The 20,346-nt window shown below is 38.5% G+C and overlaps 1 protein-coding gene across 6 annotated transcripts in view; it reads left to right on the top strand.

Moving 5' to 3' along the window:
• Positions 1 to 1,835: 1,835 nt before the first annotated feature.
• Positions 1,836 to 20,346, top strand: part of LOC128689101 (golgin subfamily A member 5) — a 67,924-nt gene continuing 49,413 nt past the window's right edge. Inside the window, exons 1-3 of one of the 6 annotated variants that reach the window (XM_053777210.2) lie at positions 1,858 to 1,938; positions 7,489 to 7,545; positions 18,505 to 18,685. In XM_053777210.2, coding sequence (XP_053633185.1) covers positions 7,509 to 7,545; positions 18,505 to 18,685 — 218 coding nt within the window. In that variant the 5' untranslated portion in view covers positions 1,858 to 1,938; positions 7,489 to 7,508. Of the gene's footprint in view, positions 1,939 to 1,980; positions 2,004 to 2,060; positions 2,095 to 4,743; positions 4,796 to 7,488; positions 7,546 to 18,504; positions 18,686 to 20,346 lie in introns of those variants that run through there. The other 5 variants (XM_053777211.2, XM_053777212.2, XM_053777213.2 and 2 more) reach the window with 5 other exon arrangements.

Genomic DNA, 20,346 nt, shown 5'->3' with positions numbered 1-20,346 from the left:
CCGGTGTATTATACAAACCATAATAATAATCATAATAATAATAATAATTATAATAATAATATTATATGACTACTACACCTACAACTACTACCACTACTGCATCTACTACTACTACTACTACAGCTGCAACTACTACTACTTATACTACTACAAACAGTGTCCAGAATATCTTGCTGCCAATTTTGTCAAAGCTGGGAACCAAAGCAATCATAGTACTAGGGGGAAAGAACACAACTTTGTAGTATCCACAGTCAGTTTACCTGGAGTTTACCTGGAGAGAGTTTCGGGGGTCAACGCCCCCGCGGCCCGGTCTGTGACCAGGCCTCCTGGTGGATCAGCGCCTGATCAACCAGGCTGTTGCTGCTGGCTGCACGCAAACCAACGTACGAGCCACAGCCCGGCTGATCAGGAACTGACTTTAGGTGCTTGTCCAGTGCCAGCTTGAAGACTGCCAGGGGTCTGTTGGTAATCCCCCTTATGTGTGCTGGGAGGCAGTTGAACAGTCTCGGGCCCCTGACACTTATTGTATGGTCTCTTAACGTGCTAGTGACACCCCTGCTTTTCATTGGGGGGATGGTGCATCGTCTGCCAAGTCTTTTGCTTTCGTAGTGAGTGATTTTCGTGTGCAAGTTCGGTACTAGTCCCTCTAGGATTTTCCAGGTGTATATAATCATGTATCTCTCCCTCCTGCGTTCCAGGGAATACAGGTTTAGAAACCTCAAGCGCTCCCAGTAATTGAGGTGTTTTATCTCCGTTATGCGCGCCGTGAAAGTTCTCTGTACATTTTCTAGGTCGGCAATTTCACCTGCCTTGAAAGGTGCTGTTAGAGTGCAGCAATATTCCAGCCTAGATAGAACAAGTGACCTGAAGAGTGTCATCATGGGCTTGGCCTCCCTAGTTTTGAAGGTTCTCATTATCCATCCTGTCATTTTTCTAGCAGATGCGATTGATACAATGTTATGGTCCTTGAAGGTGAGATCCTCCGACATAATCACTCCCAGGTCTTTGACGTTGGTGTTTCGCTCTATTTCGTGGCCAGAATTTGTTTTGTACTCTGATGAAGATTTAATTTCCTCATGTTTACCATATCTGAGTAATTGAAATTTCTCATCGTTGAACTTCATATTGTTTTCTGCAGCCCACTGAAAGATTTGGTTGATGTCCGCCTGGAGCCTTGCAGTGTCTGCAATGGAAGACACTGTCATGCAGATTCGGGTGTCATCTGCAAAGGAAGACACGGTGCTGTGGCTGACATCCTTGTCTATGTCGGATATGAGGATGAGGAACAAGATGGGAGCTAGTACTGTGCCTTGTGGAACAGAGCTTTTCACCGTAGCTGCCTCGGACTTTACTCTGTTGACGACTACTCTCTGTGTTCTGTCAGTGGCCAGGCTTCAAGCACCTTTTATTGTACAACAGTAAAGGAATGGAACAGATTACCCGCAAATGTCAAAGCCAGTCATAGCATGAACCAGTTCAAGAAGAGTGCCAAAGGGTGCCTAATGAATGTAGCGACAGAAAGGGAGGAGAATGATTTTTTATTTTTTTTAGCTAACACACTTGTAAATATAAATAACTCATTCTACCTTATTCCTAGCATATCTCCTTTATAGTATAATAATAAGATACTATCTCCTTTCTAGTATAATAAGGTATTAAAAGTACCCCAATGGAAATAAGTTAATCTGACTTTTTTGGGTTATCCTAGGTTCTCTATACATATGCTGATATGTATGATAATCTATGTAACTGTATTTGTGTATACCTGAATAAACTTACTTACTATTACATCAATAACTACTACTAATAATAATTATAATAAAGAAAGTAAAGGCATCATGTTAGTGACGTCAGAGTGCACATGGCGGCTCACGAACGTCACCTCAGACACGTCAAAGCATCTCTGAAGCAAAACAAACAATAAATGTATGTTTTATGGTCAGTATGAATCGTGCCACACGTTTTTAATAGGCTTGCATTAGTTACTTTAAGGTGTTGTGCCCGTAAGTATCATTTTCTACTCTGAATAGGGGGGTGGGAGAGGAAAAACTGGTCATTATTATTCCAGGTTAGATGGAACCCATCTTTTGCCACGTAAGTATATTGCTGTTAAAATCATCACTCAGGAAGCTTATATTGGTTTACCCATTGGTTAATTTTATATATATATATAGCTTTTTAAGTATTCTAAATGTGAGAAAAACTATGAGTTACGAAGGGTAATCGCGGAGAGCTACGATAAACAAAATTCAGTGGGATTACAGTAACTTCCTTCACTAATATGTATAAATAAGTTTATTTAGGTACAGTTAGGCAACTTTTGGATGGTTGCAATTGTCATACATATCGTATGTGTAAATTAACATAGGATGACCCAAGAAGGTCAAAGAAAGTGAGTTATTTCAGCTGAGGTCTTTGGGGTCGTCTTAATAATAATAATAATAATAAATGTTTGCTTCCTTGCAAATCTTACAATGTATTGTTTGCATATTGTAAAATATTAATTACAAGGAAGGCCTCTAGCATGCCTAGGCATTTCAGGGATAAGATATGATTTTGTTTGGATTTTTAACCCCGGAGGGTTAGCCACCCAGGATAACCCAAGAAAAGCAGTTCGTCATCTAGGGACTCTGTCTTTTTTCCATTGGGGTCCTCAGTCTTGTTCTCCAGGATGCAACCTACACCAGTTGACTAACATCCAGGTACCTACTTGCTTGCTAGGTAAACAGAAACAAAAGGTTTAAGGAAACAAGCCCAGTGTTTCTACCCTTGCCGGGGATCGAACTACGGACACTCAACGTGTGAAGAGAGAGCATTGCCTAATTCTCCTTCATGGGATTATATCCCTGTTGGTGCCTTGATGTTGGTGAAGGGCTCTTGATCCAAGTCATGGGAGTTACCCAACTCCCACAGTTCTAACCTGATTATCTCTATTTACCAAAGTTACTAACCCCTAGAAGTTTAACATATCCCCTTGAATATTCTAATAATTCAAATATATAATAATTCAAGACTATAATAGGTAGTTTAATTCTTTAATTACAATGCATGTATAATACTGTAATTTGTATTTCATCTTGAATAATTACAATTTCCATAACTGCCCTTCACACTTACCCTTCGCACATTCCTACTTTTGCCCATCCCTCCCTGCAGTGCTCTATGACCCTTTTGAGTTCAGCGCTAAAAATTATTATAATAATTTTAGCAAAACTAGGGATGCCAAGCCCATGATGACACTCTTCAGGTCAGTTGTTCTATCTAGGCTGGAATATTGCTGCACACTAACAGCACCTTTCAAGGCAGGTGAAATTGCTGACCTAGAAAACGTACAGAGAACCTTCATGGCACACACAACTGCGATAAAACACCTCAGTTACTGGGAACACTAACCTCAACCTGTATTCCCTAGAATGCAGACAGGAGAGATACATGATTATATACACTTGGAAAATCCTAAAGGGATTAGTACCAAACTTGCACACGAAAATTACTCCCTATGAAAGCAAAAGGCTTGGCAGATGCTGCAACATTCCCCCAATGAAAAGCAGCAGTGCCACTAGCATGATAAGAGACAACACAATAAGTGTCAGGGGCCCAAGAGTGTTCAACTGCCTCCCAGCATACATAAGGTGCTGGACAGGCACCTAAAGTCAGTACCTGACCAGCCGGGCTGTGGTTCGTACATCAGGTTGCGTGCGGCCAACAGTAACCGCCTGGTTGATCAGGCCTTGATCCACAATGAAGCCTGGTCACAGACCGGGCCATGGGGATAGTGACCCTCGAAACCCTCTTCAGATATAGTCCAGGTAATTCCAAAATTATTATATATGAAAGTGTAAATAACTCAGTTTACCTTATTCCTATCACATCTATTGTAACTGCTTTTCACATAGTTAAGTCACTTAGCTGTTTTATTTTTTAAGGTTTCAAAAATAAGATATTACAACACCTCAATAGAAATAAGTTACTTTGTCTGACTTTTTTGAGTTATCCTAGGTAATCTACACATACGCTGCTATGTATGATAATGTATGTAATTGTATTTGTGTACTAATACAGGTCAGCCATCACTTATCTGGCATCATTGGGACCTGTAGTGTGCCGGATTAGTGAGTTTGCCGGATTACAGAGTGGTTAGGTTAGAATACACTCAATTAACCTATCAATAGAGAGACTTTCTGTTACATCTTCATTTTCATCACTGCTTTCTCCTCTGGCTTGCTGCTGTGGATTTACAACCATCTGCACAATTTCTGAGTCAGTATAATGATGAAATTTGAAATTATGCTAGCCGAAATTAGTACCGGATTACTGATGGAACCGAATAACTGATTGCCCGATTAGTGATGGCCGACCTGTACCTGAATAAACTACTTATTCCTGGCCCAAATTACCTTGCAGTACATAGGTACTTGAAAGTTATTTATCTATTATGGGGTTGCATCCTGGGGAAAAGGACCAAAAGACATCAAAGAAAAAAAGCCACAGTGATGGGCATTCTTGGTTTAGTAACCCTCCTGGGTTAATAATTTGGACAAAGTTTATTTCTTCTTTTGCATGATCACACTTATATGTTGTTATATACAACACGTGTGTAAAATGCACAACAATGACGTATAATTAAAAGCAGGTTATTATTTAAATTTTTACAATGGTCTTGTATAGTAACTTATATGTATATTAACTTAGGATAAACCAATAAAGTATAATACTGTACTGATAATTTGTTTGCCATATCTGACATATATTACAGATATGCTTCTTAGCCAGCCCTCACTTCAGCTAGTCAGAGGTGTGTGGTGTCTACACTTTCATTCTGCTCCAAACAGTGACATTCCAGGTAGTAGACTGGTAGACAGCAACCAACTAAGGAAGTCAAATGAATGTGAAGTGAAAAACCTGTTTTTTTTTTTTTTTTTTTTACTCTGGCAAGATTGCTGATCTTTTCTTTCTACCTCATGAATATGTAAGAGGATAGGTAAATCTTATAAACTTATGCTTACATTCATTATAACAATACCTTTACTTTCCCATGTGCTTTTTAATACAATAGTTTTTAATCCTGTAATATTTCCTTTTTATCCTAGGAGGCCTGGTCTGAGACCGGGCCATGGGGAAGATAATTTCCAGAACCACTAACAGATAAACGATAACAGATAAGATACAGTACAGGTATTTGCAGAATTGCGGTAGATAGGGGCGTGTATCTCTTAATGGTTTCAGGATCATCACCACCCACAGCTCAATCTTTGACCAGGCCTCCTAAATTGGAAAGGAAACGCTAGAGGAATGAGAACTATTAAATAATGCAAGAAAGTAATTGTGTTCTGAAAGCAAATAGAAATTTTAAGATTTACCTTCTATTTCATGTTCCTGAGACAGAAAGAAAAGACCAGCAGTCCTGTCAGAACAAAACATTTTACAGGATCCCATTTAACACTTAATTATATGGCAAGATGGTAGTACCTCCCTGGTGGAGTGCTGTCTATAAACCTACTGCTACTACTGTACTTACATTGCTAAGACAATTTTCAGTAAACAGCTTTTCAAATTTCATATTAACAATAAAAAATTGGGGTGTTACTTACCCTGTATATTAAGTTCTCTGATTATCTTGTTCAATTGTGGCCATTTTATATCTTTCTATTTTTATATACTGTAGATCAAAACTGATCAAATATGATGTGTCAGGTAAAGCTCTAAAGTTGTTTTTATTTGTGTAAAACATCAGTACTTTTATTCTATTAATATGCAAAACATGGTAGATGATAAGTGTGAAAAAGTCCATATTGTGCAATCAAAATTAAACTAATTGGTTCATCAGGTTATGTAAAATCATTGAAATTTAAGCAGACATGGCATGAAATATCAGATTCACTTGGCTGATAGATGATAGTGTGAAATCACTTGGACAGAAAAATGAGGCATATGCCAGTAATTTCCATATTTTTTGTCATCAGAGGTCAAAATATAGATCTCATCTGAGCTTATTGGCCCAATAGCATTTTTGTACTGTATGTAGGTCTTGGCATAACATCCACTTTATAATAGTTAACATTAGGTTAATCATTGAATGTTGTAAGATAACCTTCATTGACTTGTTTTTTATTTTTATTCCCTTTTATCAGTAAGCAGATAATACTTTAGTGCCTCAACAGTAACCATGATAGCATTAATGTCACATTATAGAGGAAATAACACTGCTTAACTAACCTAACCTAAGTTTAACCTAAGTGCATTCACCATAAAAACATAACCAAATCACCTGGATATATCCATAACAGTCATGTCAAATATAGGGCTATAGTGCTCTCGCATCAGCAGAAGAGATGCCCATCATCCCTACCCACAACATTGGAAATAGTATCAGACATTACTTCCCTGGAACTGTTTAATTAAATTGTCAATATAGAATTTTAAAAATATGTAATTTTGTATGACAGGCAGGAAAGGGATTTATAGTGTCCTTTTTGGATTTTAGTATACAATATACAAGAAGAACATAAGAAAGGAGGAACACTGCAGAAGGCCTGTTGGCCCATACTAGGCAGGTCCTTCACAATCCCAAGTGGGAAATTTATTTCCATTGCATTTTATCACGGTAGCCTTCAGTTAAAGTAAGCCTTTCAAATTTAAGTAGAGTTTGAAAATAAATTAGCATTTTTTAAGCTGAAATAACATGTAAAAATCAACATTTTACAAGTAAGGTTTCTTTGGTTAGATCCTAACCCTAAATTTACTGACACAATACCACTCGCACATAACTATTCATTACAGGCTGGCAGGAAAGATTGTATTGTGATACAGTCTAGCCTAGAAACCTCTATCATATTTCACTAAATTTTTGTGCAAATGAGGAATGGTTGTATGAAATTTTATCTTGAAAATGAAGTTGTAAGCCAAAATTTAAATTTTGCTGCACTGTATCCTGTGGCTTTTTCTCAGTAATTATTTTTAGTATTTTTTAAACTCCATATTTCCTTCTTCACATCTTTTTTTTTTTTTCTCTGCTTTGACAAGTAGATACAAGTTGCGTGTATGAGGAAATGACAAAGTGGCTTGTTAATGCTAACCTGGCAAATCCTACTTATTTTAGATAAATCTCAGCAAAAATGTTCCTTACCAGATATTGAAATAAAGCAGCTAAAGAAACCGAGAATTTTTTACTTAAAAACTCTAAATAATAAAGTGGTGTCCCTAAACTTGTTTTAACTGTATTTGCTCATTCAGTGGTATAAATCATTTTGTCTTGATTACCTGGTGGTACTGTATGGACAAATTTTCAATGTAAGCATTTAGTTTTCTTCCCTTGTGGTTATATTACTTAAAAGTGGGCAAATTGGTTATTGTATACTACTGTACTATTGTATGATTTATTTTTGAGTGTGTAAACTTAAACAGTATTCCACACTGGTTTCTCATTTTTTGTTGTTTCATTATCAATATCCATTAAGGGAAACTCATTTCTGCACTTATCCACTCCAGACCTCTTTACAACATAACTGATGGAAATGGACGGGAGTTTAAAGAAGAATGAAAATGGTGAGTTGGAGAGGAAAACTAGAGTAACGTTAAGTTTATGGACACCCATTTACATTTGAGTTTTTGAGTGTATATTTTATATTTGTGACTTATTTTGAGAGTTTTGTACAGTTGCATTCTATGCTTCATTGGTGAACTATATGGATGGACTCTGATGATGACCTTTCTTTTTTTTATCTTGTTGGAAATTTTGATTTTAGCCAATATGTTTTCACTAGCTTGCAGTCTTAATGCTCAATAAAAAATAGTCACACTTTTGGTGGAAAAAGAGAAATAAATGGGGTAACAGTACTTTAACTATTGGCTCTAATTTTAAGAGTATTTATGTACTGAAGGTGTACATGTTAAAACATGCACTATGAGTATTCCTTTTTACTGTAGAATTGTTTCAGTGTGTATGCAAACTAAATCAAACCTATAATAATACAGTATGATAATTTCCCTAAACTCTGCTTGCAAACTTGTGTAACACATACCATAGTATTAACTAACTCATTGATTTTTATCTGTTATTGAACAAAGTGCAACTCAGCCTCTCTGCATGCAGAAGTTCAAGTTTTGAACAGTATGATAGCTAAGATATAAATTGCCAGTGCTACTTTACAAATGTCAAAAGCAATTACGTACATCAGAATATAAAAATTTCTGCAGAGGTATCCAGAAGTGAGAAATAAAAAAAACATTTAATGTTTGTAAATATCTTACATGGTTAAGACAGGAAATATCTAATGTGAGATATCACAAACCTTACTTTACAAAGGCCTGCAGCACCTGGTCATGCCATGAACCAGCTTTTAGTGCAGACAACGAGTAAGCAGAAAATGAGGAATAAAGTATACAAAATAGATTAGATTTGGTTTCACATATATTCCCACCACTAGAACATGCATTCAGTCTTTATGCATTGTGTATATAGTTCAGGGACACATTAAACCTATTAGTGAATAGTTCTGAAGAGTAATAATGAGAACACACTCCCTACTACAGTTATTGTACATTCATACAGAATGACAGAACTGTTATGGAGTGACCCAGTCAGAGGCACGAGAGGGTTTGGTTGTTTGAGGTATTCCTAGATGTGAGGTGACCTTTCCCAGGCCACCAACTATCCATCTGAAATCTCAGAGAGCTGTAGCACCTTGTTAGCCACCCCATGCTAGGATGGTCAGCTCCTAGAAAACAATGACTAACTGTGCTTCCAACTGGCTAAGATGACATGTAAGAAAGTGGTTGTATGTGAGGTGTGTCTAATACAGAACAAATGCCCCATAACACATGCCACATGAGATAGGAAAATGTCTAATGTAAGAGAGACAGTAAATATTTAATATGGGAAAGGCAGGAAGTATGTAATGCAAATAAAAGCTATTGGAAGTTAACCCATAAATGGTCCAAGCAGATCTACGTTTACGTGTGTAGTGCTACAAAAGTAGATCTACGTTTTTTTACATATTTTCAAATATAACAAAAAAAAAAGTAGATCAAAGTTTTTTACACATTTTCAAATGTAAAAAAACAAAAAGATCTACTTTTTTTACATACTTTCAAATGTTGAAAAAATGTATATACTGTATACGTTTGGACCGTTTACGGGTTAATCAGGATTGTGCCCAGTCAGATCTTAAGTTTTCCCTGGTACAGTATGCTCCAGTGCTTCTAGTATTAAAAGATTTAGGATAAGGCTATTAACCCCTAAATGGTCCAAACGTTATGTATATACGTTCTCTCGCCCAGCGCCCCGAATATTTTGAAAAAAAAAAATAGTCTTTTTTTTTTATAGAAATAAAGAGCACATTTTTTTTAAGTGTTATAGGATAAAAAAATTTTTTAGGGTCACTACTTACCGAGATATGAGGCAGCAAAGTTGGCACTTGGCGATCACCTGACAGCAACATGGAGCGATGCTGCTTGCAGGAATTCTACATATTTACTGTTTTCTTCCATTTTTTTTTTTTTTAACCCTTTCAGGGTCCAAGGCCAAAATCTGAAGTCACGCACCAGTGTCCAAGAAATTTTGAAAAAAAAATTATTTTTTCTTACAGAATTAAAGAGCATATTTTTGTGAAGGTAATAAAACAAAAAAAATTAGAATCTGATCAGTACTTACCGAGATACAGTGCCAAGAAGTTTGTAGAAAATGATGTGGTGGCGGCAACATCGACGAATTCCACATACGCGTATTATATTATTTTGTTGTTTTAGTTGTTTTTTCTTTTCTTTTCCAATTTTTTTCTATTCCTACTAACATTTGGGGCCTGAGAGACCAATACTGTATATAATGTATATATATAAACTCACTGTATTGAACACAATAACCGCACTAAAGTTATTATCATATTATTGTTTACCACTGTTGTTTATTACAATAAACATGCACAAATATTGTATAATACTAATGTTCTATCATATATTTACATATTTACAATCACTGGACATGGTTTTAGAACTGCTGGAGCTTGTGGAACTCCTTGAAACAAGGCACCATGCACAGAGGCACCTTACATTCCTCACACATAAACCGAGTGTCTTTGCGTCTTTGTTGCCGTCGTTTTGTTTGTGCACAGACAATGCATCTCTTCTGAGCAAATTTCTTTTGAGTTGAAGGAAGCTGTATTATGAAATGATCACTTTCTCTTCTCAAACGCTTGGGTATATTGTGATGAATTCGAGGACCATGTTGTATTGCAGGTGTTGTTACCTGGTACTTCATTATGAGTTGTCTGACAACAGACAAACAAAATTCACCATACGGTGGTCTGTTACCAGTCTTTATTTGGTACATATTATATGCATTCAGCATTGAAATGTCCATGAGATGGAAGAAAAGTTTCATGTACCACTTGTAACTCTTACGAACACAGTCAACAAAACCAATCTGCATGTCACACTTGTCAACCAAGCGCATGTTTTGTGTATAATCAATCACTGTCACTGGTTTTCGAATACGTTCATTAGTCACTCGATCAACTTTGCCACTGTCTTGCATTTCATTACGGTGAATGGTTGTCAACAATGTGACATCTCGTTTGTCATGCCACCGTAATGCCATGATGTCATTGGCAGTAAACACCTGCACGTCATCACCACGAACACCTGCGTTGAGCCTGGGCATATGTTTACGATTAGAACGCACTGTGCCACACACATCTGTCTTGTTCACTCGCATGAAATCACTGAGTAATGGGCTTGTGTACCAGTTATCGGTATATAATGTATGGCCCTTACCAAGATAAGGTGCCATCATGTTTCTCACTACGTCACCTGATATACCCAATAACATCTTGGTATCTTTCAATGTTTTACTACCCGTGTATACAACAATATCCAACACCAGGCCACTGTCACAATCACAGAGTACAAACAATTTTATACCAAAGCGGTTCCTCTTGCTCGGTATATACTGCTTGAATGACAGTCTACCTTTGAACAAAATCAAAGACTCGTCAATTACAAGATTCTTGAATGGATAAAAGTATATCCTGAACTTTTGTTTGAGATACATGAAAACATTTCTAATCTTGTATAACCTGTCACTTCTGTCAGGCCTGGTTTTGTCAGAGAAGTGCAACATACGTAACAGTAAGATAAACCTGTTCACTGGTATTATTTCACTGAAGGATGGGGTACAAATTAGCCGATCTGTGGACCAGTATGCTTTTATATTATGCTTATAGACATGAGGCATAAGCATTATTGTTGCAAAAAGCAAATACATTTCTGCAACAGTCGTCTCTTTCCACCTGTGTAGTCTTGACTGTGGTGATAAGATCGTATTTGCCATGGTGTACTGAAAATACTTATTACTTTCCCTGACAATAATTTCCATCAATGGCTGGTCAAAGAATAATTCAAAGAATTCCAGTTCATTGGCCGTGGTTCCAAGGGGACAGGTAGGTAGAATTCCACTTTGCGAGTCATCAAAGTGGTGAGGGCTGGGAACAAAATTGGGATTTTGCTGCCAATCCCAGATACGGTTTGCTGGTGGATACTGGACATCATAGGCTGGTTGTACGGGTGGTTGTGGCGGGCTGGTGGGTGACGCTCCGCTTTGTCCTTGAACTGACGAGTCAGCAGCGTGGGTTCCCGCGTGGCACAGCGAGTCACGCATGGCGGTGCCACTACCACCACCAGCCCCACTAACACCATCCACTGATGTCTGTGGCCCATCCATGCCAAGTGTAGCCACATCATCCTCACTATCACTACCTAAAACGGGTGTAGGGCCACGGGATGTACTCCGGGATGAACTCCGTCCCCTGGGCACAGCATAGGGTACACTACCCGAGCGCATGCGGCGGCGAACATACCGACGCTTCACTGGTGAATATGTTTCCTCACTATCACTACTCGAATGATCGTCGAGCGCAATAAAATCACAATCCACGTCAGAATCATCGTCATTACTGAAGTCAGAGGCCAGGCCACGGGAAAATATTAGTTTTCTCTTAAGTTTAGGAACACCCGACCGTGAGTCACGAGTGCCCACACCAGAGGTAGAAGGTCGAGGATCGTCGGGGTTTTCTGCACTATTATCGATATCCTGGTCATTATTTTCGGTCACTAACTTATCAAAGCCGTAGAATTCGTCTTCATTTCCACTTCCATCAGTGTCAGAACTATCAGACAGGAAGAGGAGAGTCCCAATTTTCCGGGGAGTGAGAGCTGACTTGCGACGAGACATGGTGAACAAGGGTGACTGAGCCGGCGTTCCCACAATGCTATGCAGGCGCCTAGATTTTTTGTTTATGGCGCACACCCACGGCGCAGACCCATTCTCTCATATGTAGGCCTATGAGCGCTTTCGCGCTAAATTTGACGGCGCTAGAATTTTGGCGTAGATCTACGGTTTGGACACTCACCGACCAGCCGTAGATCTACGGGACGGACCCTGAAAGGGTTAATTTTCTTGGTTTTCATGATATGATAATCATGTTTTATAGTAAATCTTTTTATTTCAATGCCAATTGTTGTTTATATACCAATATTATATACAAAATTATCATCATATCGTCATAAACACACATGTACACTCTGACAGGTGATTTTGCACACCTGACTGAATCACATTCTATTATCAAAAACTATATATAGTGTACAAGTATTTACATGTCCCACTTATGTTTCTAGAATTCCATGATTGTATGATACTCCATGTAGCATGGATTCATACAGAGTGCCACCCCACACTGGTGACACATGAATCATGTGTCCTTTCTCTGTTGGGGTCATTTTATGGTGGTAGCAAACATAACACACTTTTTCTGGGAATTTTTCTTCTTTGGGGTAGGTGGTATTGGTACCAGGAAGTGACAGTTAGGGATGATTCAGTCTGGCACTTCCTCCACTGGCTGTTGTTTTGGGACAAGTCGCTGTTGAGGGGCAGGTACAGGTGTGGTGCCATACTTTCTTGCTATCTGTTTTACAACATTCAGGGAGAATTTGGCAAAACGTTGTCGTTTTCCAGTCTTTATTTCGTACATATTGAATGCATTGAGCACTGCAATGTCTACAAGGTGAAAAAGCAGTTTTATATACCACTTGCTACTCCTACGCACACAGTCAACGAACCCTGTCATCATGTCACACTTGTCAACTAGTCGCATATTGTTCGTATAATCCACGACAGCAGCTGGCTTTACAATGCATTCATTGGTCTCCCTGTTCACTTTGTCTGTTTGTACCATCCCGTTTCTGTGGATGATTGACAGCAATGTCTCATTCCGTTTGTCATGCCACGTTAGTGCCATGATGTCATTAGCATGAAACACTTGCACTGCACCTTCAACACTGCCTTCACTGAACCTTGGCATATGTTTCCTATTCCTTCTCACTGTTCCACGTATATCAGTATTGTTCACATGTAGGAAATCAGCGAGCATAGGGCTTGTATACCAGTTGTCTGTGTACAATGTATGGCCCTTGCCAAGGTATGATTCCATCATCCTACAAACATTGTCACCGGAAATGCCCGACATCTGTCTGTCATCATCGAGTGTGTTTCTCCCGGGGTATACAATGACATCCAGCACAAGACCACTCTCACACACACAAAAAGTTTTATGCCAAAGCGATTACGTTTGCTTGGTATATATTGCTTGAATGACAGGCGTCCCTTGAACAGAATCAAGGACTCATCAACAACAATGTTCTTGAAGGGATAAAAGTATGCACTGAATTTCTGCTTCAAATACATAAACACTTCCTGGATTTTGTATAGAAGGTCATTTCTGTTTGGCGTATTCCTGTCTGAGAAGTGCAACATTCATAGCAGCAGAGTGAATCTGTTGCAGGGAAGGAGGTCACGGAAGACTGGAGTACTGATGAAGTGGTCTGTGGACCAGTAGTTACATATATGTATTGTTCTTATAGGTATGTGGCATAAGCATGACAGTGGCAAGGAATAAATACATTTCAGCCACTGTTGTGTCTTTCCACCTCTGCAGCCGTGACGATTCTCCAACCTCTGCTGTATTGTCCATGACATATTGGTAATAATTGTTTGTCTGGGTCACTATCAAGTTCATTATAGGCTCGTCAAAGTATAACTGGAAAAAGTCTAACTCTGTAGACTCATTTGTTAGGGGACATTCTGGCTGGATGCCACTTCCGCTCACATCAAAATCACAAGGCTGTGGCATAAATATACTTTGTGTCCAGTTCCATTCACGATCACATGGTGCAGCTTGGACCTGTGGCATGGGGCGAGGGGGAGCAGGAGGAGGGACAGGAGTGGAGGCAGCACATGGTTGAGGGGGTGCTGGGCGGTTCTTTGTCTGTCCACCCACTACACCATGTGGTCCAGGCACTGTGCCACCCACCACTACTTCCTCTATCCCCGCATATTCACCTTCATGATCACTATCACTATCAGTGGCCGGTGTTTTGGATCATGACCTGCCACGACCCTTGTGGATTGCATATGGCACACTGCCTGAATGTAGATGACGACTCCTAAAAGTACACTTCACTGGTAAATAATGAACTTCACTATCACTAGACGAATCCTCAAATGGCATAAAATCAATCTCATTGTAACTACATCACTTTCACTATCGCTAAAACACCGGGAAAATGATAGTTTCCTCTTGCGAAGTTGCCTATGGGTAACACTCACCACTCCAGAGATGCTTGGCCTATGGTCTTGTGTGGCCTCACTGGCCACCCCAGAAGCGCTTGGCCTAGGGTCTGCTGTGGCCACACTGGCTACCCCAGAGGTGCTTGGCCCAGGGTCTGGTGTGGCCACCCCAGAGGTGATGGACTAAGGGTCATCTGGGTTATCGTCCATATTTTCACTAATTCCTTGAATATTAGTGGCCCCATTGGTGTCATATCCACTAAATTTATGTTCTATGTCACTTCCCTCAAATAGTAGTGTTAATACGACGAGGCATGAGTGAATCACGAGGATGTGCCATGATGTTGACCCAAGATGGAGCTGAATGTAACTAGTCCTACCGTGCGGTAGGACTAGTTACATTCAGTGCTCACACCCATTCTCATGTCTAGGTGACTCAGGCCTATCACGCTAATTTTGAAGGAATGAAAAATGAAACGTACATATACGTTTGGGCGCTAGTGGTAAGAACGTATATATACAGGTACCATCCGACTTATGACCAAGTTCAGTTCCAACAAACCGTAAGTCGAAATGGACATAAGTCGAACCTTACTACTGAATATCAACATCGCATTTTTGTAATGACTTTATTTTATTGTTTCATTTTGGTATTTCATTTTTTACTTTACTTTTTATTCTGTTAGTACTGCATTTTATACTGTAAGGTTTAGGATAAACACTGTGTACAACACAAACAGTTGTTTATTTCCCAGAAATTTGGCATAGAAAACAAGGTCGTAAGTCGAATGGTCATATGTCGAGCAGGTCGTAAGTCGGATGGTAGGTGTATGTTTGGATCGTTTAGGGGTTAAAACCACACTTGGATCTACAGCTCTGGCAAGGTACTGGAATTTTAACATAGTTAACCAAAAGTTGTGGACTGCAAACTAGGTCATTGCAAGAGTACAGTGGACCCCCGGTTTGCGATATTAATCCGTTCCTGAGAGCTCATCATAAACCAAAATTATCGAAAAGCGAATCAATTTTCCCCATAAGAAATAATGGAAATCAAATTAATCTGTGCAAGACACCCAGAAGTATGAAAAAAAAAAATTTTTACCACATGAAATATTAAGTTTAATGCACACAAACTGAAGAAGGCATGCACAGTTTGTAGTACTCTACTAACAGTAGAATACATGACACTTACCTTTAATGAAGATCTGGTGATGATTGATGGGATGGGAGGAGGGGAGAGTGTTGAACTTATTGTTTAGAAGGGGAATCCCCTTCCATTAGGACTTGAGGTAGCAAGTCCTTTTCCGGGGTTACTTCCCTTCTTCTTTTAATGCTACTAGGACCAGCTTGAGAGTCACTGGACCTCTGTCACACAACAAATCTGTCCATAGAGCTCTGTACCTCCCGTTCCTTTACGATTTGTCTAAAATGGGCCACAACATTGTCATTGTAATAGTCACCAGCACGGCTTGCAATAGCTGTGTTAGGGTGATTTTCATCCATAAAGGTTTGCGGTTCAACCCACTGTGCACACATTTCCTTAATTTTTGAAGTAGGCACAATAGATTCCACAACTGGCATAGGCTTCTCAAGGTTAGCCCCAAACCCTTCAAAATCTTTCTTAATTTCCATACTAATTCTCACCCTTTTTACCACAGGGTTGGCACTAGAAGCTTTCTTGGGGCCCATGGTGACTTATTTTGCAGAAACAAGCACCAAAAACACTGTGATAACATGGAATGTACCGAATGTATCCTTAGATGCGAGCACACTGGCTGGCTTGTAAACACTGGCACGCACGGGGCAGTTCAGGCCACACGTGGACGTGTCTCGGATGAATCGCGTATGGCGGGTTTTTTAACGGGAACCGAGGCAAAATTTTTGCGTTAAAATGTATCGAATACTGGATTTATCGGATACCGATGCCATCGCAAACCGGGGGTCCACTGTATATCATTTGCTGAGGATGAAAATGACCTCTCTGAGCTAGGAGTGCTTGATTGTAAAACAAGACTTATGTCTAGATGACAGACATGTCTTAAATTTGATGAGTTATTGGATTTAACTTTTCCATTGAACATGCAGAGTGGGTACAAAGTCTGTCTGCCTATGGTTTGAGAATCTTTTAACCAATTTTCTAATACAGTACATTCATTGGATGGTTTATTGAACAAGGATCTAATATAGAATGGCCACCTCAGTGCCAAGGCTTAATGCAGTACCTGTATGTAACATTTAATGTAGAAGAAAATAGGAGAACATAAATACTGATCAAATCATTTGCCAAGAACAGAGTGTAACATAGAGATATGCTGTAGTTCCATCCCAAAGGAAGTTTGTGCCCACCCTATATCTGACAGTTGTAGCCACCATGTCTTTGTGCATATTTAAGATGATACTGTACAGTAATTAAATAACTAATATGTCTAACTTTTCCCAGTATTCTTTGCCTCTTTATTTCACATTTTCATTGACCATTAATATAAAAAACATTGCTTCCCTTTACAGTATGTAACATCACTCTAAACTGTTGTATTGACAAGCACTCATTTTCAACAGTGAAAGGAAAAATAAAACTAAATTGTCATATCTTAAATTCTTGTTTTGCTTTTCTTTATAAATTAATGTTGCTGATTCTTACATAAATGTATAGTCTTGAAAAGTATGCTATATAAGGATTCAGGAGGAGTATGGCAGTATGTAAGTACCTCTGGTATATAATTTCTACTAAATGACTAATTTTGACCATCAATATTGTATTCCAAAATTTGTGATGCATATTTATTGAAACCCTGCCAGTCAGTACTTTGTGAAGCATTTGCTAGTGATAACAATGAGATGGTGCTTTCTATAGCTGTTTGTCAGGTTCTTGAGAGGGTTATTCAACCACGTCAGCACCTGTAGGTTGTGTAGCTGTTAATCGAGGGTTACCTTTCTCAGTTAATACTGCATATCTTCTATTAAACTGAGTTATGGGACGTGAGATAACCGATTAACCCTTAAACTGTCGAAACATAGCTGTGTTTTCGCGCGTAGCACTCCGGCCTTTATTTTCTCTATAAGAAAGCATGTAAAAAAATAGATCTACGTTCGGAGCGCTACGTGAGCAAATGTAGATCTGTGTTTGGACAGTTTAAAGGTTAATAAAATAGGTTTTGTTCTTAGTTATGCTGGAAAGTCTTTTTGTGTTCAGTTTGAGCCTTTTGATAGTACAGTACCTCCACAGGCTCATAATATATCCACAGCAATATGTCAGTCATTTCTTAGTCTGTTCTTAATTTCTGTACTACATTTTCAGTAATTACATGACCTTTGAAACATTTTAATTTATAGAGAGTTGTACATTTTTAATTGTTTTTCGACATTAACATTTATTAACTTAACATAGTTTATAAAATACCAGTATATCTGCATTAAATAGGGATTTGCATGGCTCAAGATAACATTTAGGGTTAAATTAAATCTACTTTTTACAGGGAAGAAATAATATCTGTCAATGCAAGATACAGTAGAAATACAGTACAATAATACTGCTGTTACTAATACATTACTAATACAGTATCATCATCATTGTACTACTAATAATAATCATTCTACTTCTACTACTACAGTACTACTGTACTACTAATAATAGCTGAATAAGTAATGGTGAATGTGTTTCCTCTTTAAGTCACCCTTCCTTGGTGGGAAACAGCTGGTGTCTTAAAAATAAAATATTTTCATAAATGCTTGAACATTCATAATATAAATTCTAATACTATTGTGTATAAATGCAGATTATAGATTGTAGAACATGATTGTCCTCTCAGAATTTAATAGAAAATGATAGGATATGATTATCTAAAATTCAGATTCACTTGTTTTTTATTTATTATTCATTTCAGCTGAAGAGTCAAATATGTCTTGGATAACTGATTTGGCTGGTCGAGCTGAACACCTCCTTAATAAATTAGACACCGAAGCAGCCACAGTTCTTAACAAAGAGAGAAGAAACTCGGCCACCACTAAACCATCTTTCAAGTATGATGCTGCCAGAACCACTCCTCCTCCTACTAATTATGAAAGGTTACCTGTCACTTTCTTTTTACTTTAATATATTGTAGCTAACCATACTATATACATCTCAATTTTTAGCTTAAAACTTTTTTTAATTAAATACACTAATTTTTCGCTGTGTGAAAGTGGCGGGAGTTACAACAATTTAGGGATTTATGTTGTGTAGATGTTAATTGAATGTTGCATCAAGGAGGACAGTATATTTTATTGGCAGGAGAGAGATACAAAAATTTCCTGACACTGGTCTTAGTTATGTGATGACCCACTCACTGGCAGAGGTTATGCTTCAGAGTAATGTGAAGTGTGAATTTTATGGGGAAAATAAACAAGGAGAAATTAAGAGATGGTATAGTTCTTCTTTCAACAAACCAGACGTATTCCACCGATGGTATAGTTACAGTAATTTAAAAATCAAAAGTGTTGCTGTTGAGAAGATTAGTCATGTAGAAAGGGTGGGAACCAGGTAAGTGGATTAAGAGGGTGTATAAATCTGGGGGAGATGGAAGGAACTGTAGGGAATGTCTGAGGAAGGGTTGGTAGGTGAATATAGAATAGGTTTTGAGAGGGAGGGGCTTAATTAAGCATTCAGAAAAAGTGTGTATGATCGTATTAGATGGAACGTGTGAGAGAGTAAGTGAAAAGTGGAAGTTTATAAGCTAGAGGAGGAAGTAGTTACGGTAAGATTTAAGCAACTGTTGGGAGAAAGATGGGCTACTGAGAGTATAAGCAATGATGAGGTTACAGAGGTATGGGTTGGATTTAAGATTGCAGTGTTAGTGTGTACAGCAGATGTTTGTGGATATAGGAGAGTGGGTGCAGAAGGGAAGAGGAGTAGTTGGTAGAATGAGGTAAAGAGAGTGGTAAGAGGGAAGGAGGTTAGCTTATGAGAGTTTTTACAAAGCAGTAGTGATTTAAGGAGGATGGAATAGAGGGAGAGCAAAGGAGGCATTAAGAGAGAGGTGAGGGAGTGTAAAAGGAGAGCGAACGAAAGAGTGGGGGAGATTGTAACAACAAATTTTGCTGAGAATAAGAAAAAGTTTTTGAGTGAGATTGATGGGTTGAGAAAGCCCAGGGAATGAATAGATTTAATAGTTAAAAGCAGAACAGACTTATTAGATAGGGAGTTGAAGGTATTGGGAAGATGGAAGGAATATTTTGAGGAGCTGTTGTATGTTGAAGGGACGGAGGCAGTGATTTCCTGCATTGGTTTTTCTGGCCAATGCAGGAAATCACTGCCTCCATATTTTGTATAAAAGAAAAGGAATAAAAGACAATGTAAGAATTATAGGGGAATAAACCTGTTGAATGTATACCAGGTAAAGTGTATGATAGTTATTTTTGAAAGAATTAAGGGTAAGACAGAGAGCAGGATCGCAGATGAACAAGGGTTTAGCAAGGGTAGGGGATGTGTTGATGATGTGTTTCCATTGAAAAAATAGAAAGTTGAAAGTGAACATAGATAAGAGTAAGGTGATGAGGGTATCAAACGATTTAGATAAAAAAAAAATGGATATCACATTGGAGAGAGAAAGTATGGAAGAAGTGAATGTTTTCAGATACGTATTTGGGAGTTGACGTGTCAGCGGATGGGTTTATGAGGGATGAGGTTAACCATAGAATTGATAAAGGAAAAAAGGTGAGTGGTACATTGAGGTATATGTGGAGACAAA

The sequence above is a fragment of the Cherax quadricarinatus genome, chromosome 21, assembly GCF_038502225.1.
Source record: "Cherax quadricarinatus isolate ZL_2023a chromosome 21, ASM3850222v1, whole genome shotgun sequence".
Lineage (NCBI taxonomy): Eukaryota > Metazoa > Arthropoda > Malacostraca > Decapoda > Parastacidae > Cherax > Cherax quadricarinatus.
This window is presented reverse-complemented; position numbering and strand designations above follow the sequence as displayed.